At 32.4% G+C, this 11,494-nt stretch overlaps 1 protein-coding gene across 1 annotated transcript; it reads left to right on the top strand.

Annotated features, from left to right (window-relative positions):
• Positions 1 to 1,384: 1,384 nt before the first annotated feature.
• Positions 1,385 to 3,913, top strand: LOC122591853 (UPF0481 protein At3g47200-like). The gene is made up of 2 exons (XM_043764081.1): positions 1,385 to 1,702; positions 2,600 to 3,913. The coding sequence occupies exons 1-2, from the start codon at positions 1,385 to 1,387 to the stop codon at positions 3,911 to 3,913; spliced, it is 1,632 nt and encodes a 543-aa protein (XP_043620016.1).
• The last annotated feature ends 7,581 nt before the right edge of the window (positions 3,914 to 11,494 follow it).

The following is an 11,494-nucleotide window of genomic DNA, read 5'->3' as shown; positions in this document are numbered from 1 at the left end:
ATGGCTACTATAATCAAGAGAAAAATAATTTTGTCTTTTAATCTCAACCTTTTAAAATAAATTAATTAAAATCTTTTTATGTTTTCAATGTGTAATACATATATTAATTGTTTACCCGGTCACCGACCGGATATTGATCTAGTTTGTTTTGTCTCTACAAAAATGCATATAATCACTTTTTTTTGCATTAATTGCGTTATGTAAACGCAATAATCTGATAATTACTTCAAAACTCAATTTTAAACACCTTCTCAATTGAGTCATCATACTCTTCATTTTTAAAGTCTCATGATATTTATGTATAAGGTTTTGTGAATTTTGAAAATACAATTCAAAATATGATTCTGAATAATCCAGTTAAAATTTTATAAGTTAAAATTTTATAAGTAATATAAGAAATAAATGACCTAGATAAAAAATAATATATGATACAAAATGAACATTTTTGAATAGCATGTTAGATTTTGATGAAATTAACCTAATTTACAAAATAACAATAATAATAATATTAATAATAATAATAATAATAATAATAATAATAATAATAATAATAATAAATTTATGTATTGATACAATTGTATATCTAGGTCAAAGTCTATTAAGACACGAAATCTGTTAAGACCAAAAACGAAACCTGTTAATATCATATTGTGTCATGTTAACATGTATGTTACAAAAATAACCCGTTCTAATCATGCAAGTGGCGCTCTAAAAACTAAAAATAAAAATATGTGTTCTCTTTTAAATGATGTGGATATCATTAGGATCGACCCAATATTTTTTTGTTTTGGACATATTATCTATTGATTTCATATATATTGCATTTGATTTAGGCGTTTTGGTTTTTTTATGGTTGTTGCCTAAAGTATTGGCTACAGATAAAGTTTAGTACGTTTTTGTTTTAAACTTGCAAACTCAATTTTTAGTTGATGATATCTTCCTCTTTATTAAAAGACCTTTGTATATATGTATTGAGATTATATGAAGAACTGAAAGAGCATCTAATATAAACTTTATAAATTTTGTAAATAATTAAATGAATTGATACTTAGTGAGTTGAAAGGGTGGCTACGTTAGTGTAAATTAAAAAAGAAGAAGAGTTAATGTTCTAAAATAGGAAGAAAAGTCAGCAGGTAATCCAATGGCCATAAATTAATGATTCTTATCATCTAATGGTTGTGATTTAATCAAGAAAGGAATTTAAGGAGCTGGTTTAGTATTATTGGGAGATATAGAGAGAGATTAGAGATAGCTGTTGCTAGCTAATTAACTTAATTTGTATGTATTATTTATTAGGAAGGATACAGTATTTTAATTAAGTTGGTAGTCAACTACAGTATAATCATTCTGAGCATGTATACCGTTTCTTCTTTGTTTCACAAAAATGGCTGCAAACTCAAGGACACTTGAAGTAATCATTCAACCACAGGTACCTGTCTTCAAGGGAGAGTCTTATGAATTCTGGAGCATCAAGATGAAGACATTTTTGACATCTCAAGGTCTCTTGGACTTTGTGAAATTAGCAGATTACGTCGAATCAACTAGTCAAAATGAAAGTGAGAGGCAAGATGCAAAAGCGCTATTATTCATTCAACAAGCAGTAGATGAATCGATTTTCTCGAAAATAGCCGAGGCCACTTCGGCCAAACAAGCATGGTCACTCCTAAGAACTATATACGGAGGAAAGGGACAGACAGTAGAGGTAATTAATTAATTTTCCATTACACTATATACATCAAAAAATATTAATCGCTAATTAATAAGAATATACGTATGCATAGATGTATTTGTTGTTACAAATGTTCGTTTCACAAATAACATTCAACCAGTTTATTAAACTCAAGCGCCCTCTATAGTTACGAATTTGTATGAAAAAAAAAGTGCGATTGGGGATTTTTTAATTCTTTAATTTAATAAATAATTAAATATAATAATATTAAATTAGATATTAACCTATAATGATAAATATTTTTGAAATTATACTAATTTTAGTAAATAAGTTTGCCCACCACACTAATTTGAGAAAAAAAACTTAACATAATTTTGAAACTATATTGATTTGGTAAATATTTTTAAAAGTATACTAGTTTGGTAAATAAAAATTTTCATTACACTAGTTTTGGAAAAGGGAAGTGATATGTTCACAACTCAAATTTGTCATCTACAACAATTGTCTGCTTCAGACAGTTGTACATTGTGCGGTAAATACTTGTACTTGTTGTAGATAACAAATTTTTGTTGTAAATATATCACTTCCTTTTTGGAAAAACTTTTGTTGAGTTGACAAATTTTGTTGAGTTGACAAATTTGAGAAAAATTTCTATTTTCATTAATTGACAAATGAAACTTCATCGTAAGGTCGGGCTCTTCCAACCACATTTTTGATAATCCGATCAAAGCTTCAAAGTTATCAATTTGAGATTATTGATAATAAAAATCGGATATAATCTTTACTTAAAAGTGTACGCAAATAGACCAACACACAGGCACAGAACTTATACAATAACGATATTCATATTGATAGGATAGGTTTATTCATTAGATAAAGAATGGTAAGAACTTATACAATAACGATTCAGTTTGACTGATTATCGCACAGGAAATGGCAAATACAGATGTGGCGCTTGGAGATGCAGCTATCACCGTCCAACGCCTGCTTTATTCATTAGATAAAGAAAAAAAGAACACCAAAAAATGTGAATCATTTATTTACATGGCTCCTAGTATTCTTAGAGATCACAACCCGGAGGCTTTCAAGCCTCGATTAGTCTCTATCGGACCTCTGCATAAAAATGGTAAGAACTTACAGTCAAATGAAAGACAAAAAGCCACTCATATGCTTAGTCTATTGAGCCATAGTGAGGTTACATTGAATGAATGTGATGTTATATTGAAAGATTGTGTGGATAAGATAAATGCCAAAATAGACGAAATCAGGTCTTACTACGCAGGGACATTGAGCTACAGTAATGCGGAACTTGCAGAGATGATGGTGCTGGATGGTTGTTACATACTTGAATTCTTGTACAAGTTTTTTAAAGGAGAAGAGTCAAAATGGGGAAGCCCGCTGGTTGTCGAATCTACCTTTTATGACTTCATTCTGCTAGAAAACCAAATCCCATACTTTGTTCTTGAAATAATCTTTGAGTGTACTATTTCTAGATTTGATGAAGCAGCCTCCCTAAATAAGCTTATCGATCAAGTTTTGGATTTTGTTGACCCCTTTACAAATCACAAAATTAACATTGATCAAATTACAACTCGTCGTCACATCCTTGACCTTCTGCATGAATCTTACCAGTACAAAGATGCTATATCATCAAAGTTTTCAGAATCAAGAATCCCCACAGCAGTGGAACTTGACAGGGCAGGGGTGAACTTTAAGCCTCTCCGTGATACAAAATGGCCATTGGTGATGGAAGTGAAGACGCGAAGGCTCCCATGCTGTCATTGGTGCGCTTGGGGTAAGCCTACTCTCATAATGCCTCTATTAGAAATTGACGATTTCACTGAGTTAGTTTTCAGGAACCTCATTGCATATGAGCAGTCCTCTCAAAACGTTCCTCGGTGTGTTTCATCATATGCCGTTGCCATGGATATGCTAATCGATACCGAAGTAGACGTTGACACGTTGGTAAAGTCAAAAGTCATAGTCAACCATATAGGCTCGAACAAAGACGCTGCAGATATGATAAATAACATATGCATAGATGTTACTTGGACTGAATTTTTTTACAGGGACCAGTATGTAGAACTGAATCGTATCTACCGTGGTTACTGGTCCAGGAATATCGCGGCACTGAAGCGTACTTATTTCAATAATCCATGGAACGGCATTGCTCTATTTGCTGGTGTCCTCCTGTTTGGTCTTACCGTGGTTCAGACAATTTATACCATTCATCCTGCCAATTAAGCCCCCAGCTCCACCATATTTTAATACGTACATTATGCTGTTGTAACGCCTTCCTAGGACGTTATATAAGATGTACGTTGTCATGCTGATTGTTAGAGCACATAAAGTGCACAATCTGTTGTCCGATGCAATAATTCTAAAAGGCTAAGAACTATTAAGTTAATAAGGCCCAGTCCGTTTGTACAGCCTATAAATATAAGTCTTAGGTCACGAATTTAAGTTGATGATTTAGTTGCAACATAGAGTCATTCACTAGGTTCTCGAGGTAGAGATCTATACCTCGAGATACCGCCCAAACTATCACGATTCGTCTCAATGATTGTAATCCGTAATCATTGTAGATGTTGTTCATACGGATTCATCTTGTAATCATATGATTAATGATAGTATTTGTGTGTTTATCTCCTGTTCTTATTATCTTCGTGTGTGTTTATCATGATAATCATTAATTAACCCTAAAGACGATCATAGACGGATTCCGCACATCTATGATTGTTAGATCTCGTGTTAATCGATCCGGGAACGTGCTGAAACACGTTTTCACAAGTGGTATCAGAGCTTTGGAGGATGATATTTCCTCAAACGAGATCTGAAAATTAGGTTTTTGATGAAGAATTCGACCAGATCTGCTAAATTCGTTCTAAGTTCATCTAACGAAGATAGGAACGAATTTAACTTTAAATTCGTTCTAAGTTCATCTCATGAAGATAGGAAACGAATTTAACTTTAAATTCGTTCTAAGTTCATCTCACGAAGATAGGAAACGAATTTAACTTTAAATTCGTTCTAAGTTCATCTCACGAAGATAAGAAACGAATTTAACTTACGAAGTTAGTGGTGCTTACGAACTTAAGTCTTAACTTCGTACAGATGAGGTTTTCACCTAACGAACTTAACCCTTTGTTCTTACGAAGTTAGATTGCACTTACGAAGTTAGTTGTTCTCACGAACTTAAACTTCGTTTCATGCAGACTTAGTTCTTACGAAGATAACATCTAAGTTCGTGCTGATGTCATCAAGAAGTTAGTTTAACTGAGAGTTGATGTCATCACGAAGATAGTCGTTCTAGCTGAGACAAGTTCGTATATGGTTCTTATCAGACGACGAAGATGTTCTCAAGCTACTTTAGAGGTTCAGTGTGTTTCAACATCAGAAGATCAATTACATGGAAGCACACAACAGGGTAGTTAAAAAAAAAAAAAAAAAAAAAAAAAAAAGTAAAAAGTCGGGAAATCTCGAGTAAAATTTACTTTCTTCTATGGTCTTAGAAGTGGATTTTTACGCGAGATTCAAAATTTGGTAATGGTTGGAAACTTTTGGTCCGTGTTCGCGCATATTTGGCACGGTTTTGGCACAAAATTTCGACAATCATCAGATTTTTCCTACCATCTTAGATTCAATAATTTACGTGAATACCAATGTTTCACGTAAAGGTGTTTTTCCCAGAAAATTTGGAGGGACAATGGTGTACCCTGTTATCGGCGAAGAGTTTGCAGTTGTTATATGCTCTAGGCCATTTGGAACCTCATACAGGATAGGAGATACCTAAGACAGGCTGAAGTTCAAGATTTTTGCAGAGAAATGGGGGGGATAAAACTTTCAGTCCTCGACATTTCTAAGCAAAAATATGAACTACTCGACATTCATTGAAGATCAAAGGTTATTCTGTTCATTCATTCAGTTTAACGGTTGATGGTGATTAAAGTATTATAATGTTCGAGTTTGAAGATCATCATGTTATTATTGGAGTATTATTAGAAGTTGATCTTTTTTATATAGCGGTTTGAACTGTTGAAGTGTTGGTGCAATGAAGCTGGTTACTTGTTGTTGAGTATTTGAAGATTGAATCTTATCTATATTCCAAGACATAAAGATGATATCAGGTGACTGAGAGGAGCAGTCACGAAGATAAAGATCTTTGTGTATGGCAACGTATACAACTGAAGAGAATATCTGATTAGAAAGGCTTCGAATGATTGGTAGAGTTGTGAAGATGCAAGACAGAGTCAGACACTGCTAGTTGAGACAGGATTCATGATACTACAGTTTGTGATTCAAGCTACAGAGTTTCTTATTTTTGTGAGAGCTGATTGATTTGATGTTGATTGTTGGAAATTCAACTCCGCCATTACATGCCAATTAAGCAAGATGAGCAGAGTCTCCGGCAATAAATCCTAGGGTGGAAGATTGCTGATGTTTAATTTGGAGGTGCTACTACTGAGGGGGAGAACTACAGCGAGAAGTGTTGGGTTGGTTAGTTTTCATGAAGATATAAAGATTTTGTAGGTTGAAGATGAGATTGCAGTTTCAGAAGATCGAGTCTCAACATTGAAGATCCGATATCTCAAGTTAAGGGGGAGGCTATTCATTTAGACTTTCTATAATTAATATCGGTTTGTGAAGAATTGATTGCACCGGCCAAGGGGGAGTTTGTTAGAGCACATAAAGTGCACAATCTGTTGTCCGATGCAATAATTCTAAAAGGCTAAGAACTATTAAGTTAATAAGGCCCAGTCCGTTTGTACAGCCTATAAATATAAGTCTTAGGTCACGAATTTAAGTTGATGATTTAGTTGCAACATAGAGTCATTCACTAGGTTCTCGAGGTAGAGATCTATACCTCGAGATACCGCCCAAACTATCACGATTCGTCTCAATGATTGTAATCCGTAATCATTGTAGATGTTGTTCATACGGATTCATCTTGTAATCATATGATTAATGATAGTATTTGTGTGTTTATCTCCTGTTCTTATTATCTTCGTGTGTGTTTATCATGATAATCATTAATTAACCCTAAAGACGATCATAGACGGATTCCGCACATCTATGATTGTTAGATCTCGTGTTAATCGATCCGGGAACGTGCTGAAACACGTTTTCACACTGATAAAAAAAAAAAAAAAAGCAGGTTCGTTATCTGTGTTACCATTATTGTTAATTTCGACCACCAACTCGATCCAGTGTATGTTTCTTTTATTTATTTATTTGTTTTTTCTTTTTTGATGTAAATGCTAATAGACGATGCACGAAAACTAGGACTCATTGATAAACACTAACTAATAAAGTTGTTATAAAGTTGTTTTCAACTTTAGAGATTCTTAATCTCATTTGGTATGCCACATGTAGACCGGGAGTTCTTTGCAAATTAAACAATTTAGTCTAGTCTATCTAGTCTAGTCTAGTATATATATAAAAAAGCCTTCTTTCTAGAAGGTTTTTTAAAAAAATTGTTGATGTGTCATAGTTTAATCTCCCTTTCGGATTCCTATCTCCCTTCAATGATGTCATATACAAATCTTATCTTAATAATTAAATAAAATAAAATTAGCATCCCATTCCAAAAGAAATTTCTTATCATCTATTTGCTTAAAAATACCTTCAAGTGCCCTATCTTTTTGAAATGACAATCTAATTCCAATTGTGTACCAGTAAACAAAATACAAAGTCTATCAAAGAGTAATCATATCTAATAAGTATTTTGTTTTTAATTTTTTTTTTTTTGATTTCTAGAGTTTATATGGCGATCTGTATTTATATTCTAATTTTATGTTTGGTTTGATTATTTTTAGTGCTTTTGATTTCGTTGTATACACTGTAGGATTCACGTTTAGATTCCATCTTCATTTTTTCAAGGGCATACCTTTTACCACATTGTCATTAGAGTTTTAATATCTTCCATGTATTTTTGAATGACAACCATTTACTTAACTAGTTGATTGAGTTTTGGTTAACTACCCATGTTTACGTTTAAGAAAATGTAATCAACCTAACTCATATGTTTAAAAATCAACCTAAAACCTTAAGAATTTGACATGTGTATTCTATTAATTCTCTTTCCTAATCTTGCTCCCTGATTTTTCCACATGTCATCATTTTACTATTAAGCATATCTTTAGTCACACCAATTAGGTTGATTTATCATTATCCGTATGTTTATATATGTGGTGAGCATCTTGCTTCGAGGATAATTAATGAGCATACATGTTAACAACTTGGTTAATGGTTTTCATGAAGGTAATACAAGAGACCATATATGTAAAAGAAGGCCAATTTGAAGACGTTGGTCAAATTTACAGCCTAATGATTCAAAAAAATATATGAGGTATAGTATTGATTTGCAAACTAATATATTGGTTAACGTATTGATAGTTGAATCGTGTCTTCAAACTTGTGTATATATGCTATCTTATGATTTAATATATCAACTTTAAGTCTCGAAACAAATGGCTTATTTGGAATGTGTATATATGTTGCTTTATGCTTTAAGTTTCTCTATACTATGCAAAACAATGTATATGTTCGATCATGTTCAGTGTTCCAATTATTATTAAGTTGGCTATCATATATTATATATTAGGAGTCATATGCCCGTATAATACAACGACGATGGTGGTAGCGGCGCAGTAGCGAGGGTGGTGGCGGTGATGGGTGGTGGAGGCGAGAATGGTGGTAAATGTAAATGTAACTGATAATAAATGAGGTAGTGTAATTATTTTAATGATTGAAGGGTTTATGTTGTAGTTTATTTTATTAAAGGTATTATCGGTATATTCGATTGAGATGTTTAAATTGATAATAAAGTAGAGGGGTATTTTTGGTAGTTTGGAGTTGTAATTTAATATTTGAGGAGAGGTTTTATACTGGAATATAGATATAGATATGGAAAAGTGAGGGTGGTGATGGTTTGCACCCAAGTTGGGTGAAATCCTTCTCTCATGCTAATTTTTTAATATCTAATGTATAATGAATAAATAATTGGCTCTCCATGTCTTTTATGGATTAAAAAAGGGTTTATTCCATAAAAAAGTAACCTGTTTACATGAAATTCCTATTAAAGGTAACCTATTTTGTTTTCGTCTATCTAAAGGATCCTATTTTCAAAAAATTCCTAAAAAAGGGTATATCGTTAGTTTTTGACAGACGGAGCTCGTTAAGTGCCACGTTACCGATGCCAGGTCATCAGTTTTGATGACGTGGCACTTGACTTTGACCGGTCTAATTTCGATATATATATGAGTCGGTCAAATTCAAGTGCCACGTCATCAAAACTGATGACGTAGCATCGGTGACGTGACATTTCACGAGCTCCGTCTGTCAAAAAATAACGATATACCCTTTATTAGTAATTTTTTGAAAATAGGATCCTTTAAATAGACGAAAACAAAATAGGTTACCTTTAATAGGAATTTCATGTAAATAGGTTATCTTTTTATGAAATTTTCCCATTAAAAAATAGCATTTGAGAGGAATTTTACCCAATTTGGATGCATAACAACACTACATTTACTTCTCCGGAGTTATAATTGAACACCATTCTTTCATGCATGTTCTTGATCTGGCTATCTTTTTAACTTATGAAACCCTCTCAAGGTTTCATTTTATTTGTAGTAAAAGAATAATTTAAATAGCTCGGGTTGAACCCGGGTTGATTAACTAGTCTAGAAGTGTTTATTTGTTGCCAAATCTAATAAACCGTTGTTGCAGCTAACGCGAGCTATTTGTAAGTTTTTATATACGTGTTTTTTCATCATGCTCCATTTTTGAAAGTTGTTACAAAACTCCATACAAAATATACCTACGAGTACTTTATTAATACTTTATTAATGGTTTAACATAGATCATTATACTAAAAAATTTTTTGAACATGCCACTAAAGTATGGTTTTTATCCCATTTTATTTAAATAGACGTATTTGCATTAATTAAAAGTGTACTCACATAATGCTAAGAAAACTATTTTTCTAAGCTTAAAAAGCAGTTGATATATGGTAAAATAATATTTACATGATCATAAACATAGACACATTGATAATATTAATATGATGTCTTACTACATTCGGTCTACAAACGTAATATATAACAACTAGTCCTAATACCCGTAGGATGTACGGTAATTATATAGATTGTATCATAAAGAAATTCGAATATGCCTCATACATGATTTGTGAGAATGAAATAAATTATGGTAAAAGTAAACCAATTATCGAAGCTAAGTTATAATAAACATTAATGATAAATATAATATATATTTAATTAAAATTCTGGATTTACCTTATATTTTTATAATCACATCAAAATCAAAACTTGTTTAGCATACTGGATGACGATAAATAGCCTTATGATTTCGGATCGTAAACTCAAAATTTTGAAGTTTTCATCTTAATAACCTAATTTAATTAATATAAGTAATAGGAGGTGAAAAATTGAGAAAGAAAAAGAAACAATTTTATTAATAAAAATGATTAAATAAGGTTATAATGTGTTTCGTATTAATAAGCCAAGAGTTAGAGTTTAACTCTAAGTCTAATAAAGAAATTGAACTTATATACAATTAAAAAATCTAATTTAAAAAAATAAATTAATTAAAAAGATACGTGGCGATAAACGATTACGCCACATGTCGTTTCAAGAACATTTCAATCCTGTTTTACTTTATTGGTAGATATCTATATGTAAAACTCGATCTTAACCACGGTCTCTAAAACAAAAAAATATTAACCACTTAATCCAAATGTGATGATACAACCCCAACTTCTTTATCTATATCCATATTATATTTGTTTACATTTTAAGTTTCAACATTTACTTTCCCAAAATGTCCATATTTCAATTCTATATTTACCTAACACCCTTTATCTCTTATCAAATCTCAACCAATCATTTGTTTTCTTTCTCCTCCATAAATCATTTATTCCTCCAATTCATTCAAAATCTTTTATCTCAAAAACCGTACATCGATAAATTATAAAAATTATATGGGTGTTCTTAAAATTTCATGCTCTTTCATTAGAAATGCATTCGATATACTTTCGACGGATTTTTAAATCCGAGGGCGGAGCCCGTACGATTAAGGCATTTGGCTATCACACTCTATGACCTATCACCCCCATCATCTCACCGCCGCAACGCGCAGGTACTTGCTCTCGTCTATACTTATATACTTCTATACTACGAGTATATAATAAAGAAAATATCCCCCCATGTTAAAATTTACATGGGGAGAAATAACTAAAGTATCCTTAATGAGTATATAATACTATCGGTCTTTATTATTTTAAAATATCTACATTAACCCTTTACATCAATTATCTAACATCACTCGACATCGCCACTACCACCAACCATCCCCCACCAACACACCGTCGCCACCACGAAAACCGTTACATTGCGAGGATAACGTGTTAGCATAAAGAAAGAAACTGCTCAGTGCTGCCTTTCGCGAGTTTTGAGCCCCAATACCTCGACGGTGTATGGGGAGTTTAAAATATAGACATACCTTATCCCTACCTAACTAAAAGGCTGCTTCCATAAAGAAAGAAATTGATGGGTAACATGCTAGGAAAAAATAATTATTTCATTTGTTCTTCACTTCTTCCCGTATTTTACAAAATTCATTCACACCCAAACTCTAAGCCCATCAACACCGAATACTCTTGATTCCAAAATTTGAAAATCCCAAAATTAAAAACTTCATTCGGGCTTGGGCTTTACTTATAAGCCCATTAAGTAGTACCCACTAACTAATTAAAAATGGGGATATGGATCCAACCAAAGATACTTGTAATATGATAATCATAAT

The sequence above is a fragment of the Erigeron canadensis genome, chromosome 3 (genome assembly GCF_010389155.1).
Source record: "Erigeron canadensis isolate Cc75 chromosome 3, C_canadensis_v1, whole genome shotgun sequence".
In the NCBI taxonomy this organism is placed as follows: domain Eukaryota; kingdom Viridiplantae; phylum Streptophyta; class Magnoliopsida; order Asterales; family Asteraceae; genus Erigeron; species Erigeron canadensis.
The sequence above is the reverse complement of the archived record's forward strand: the minus strand, read 5'-3'. Positions and strand labels throughout refer to the sequence as shown.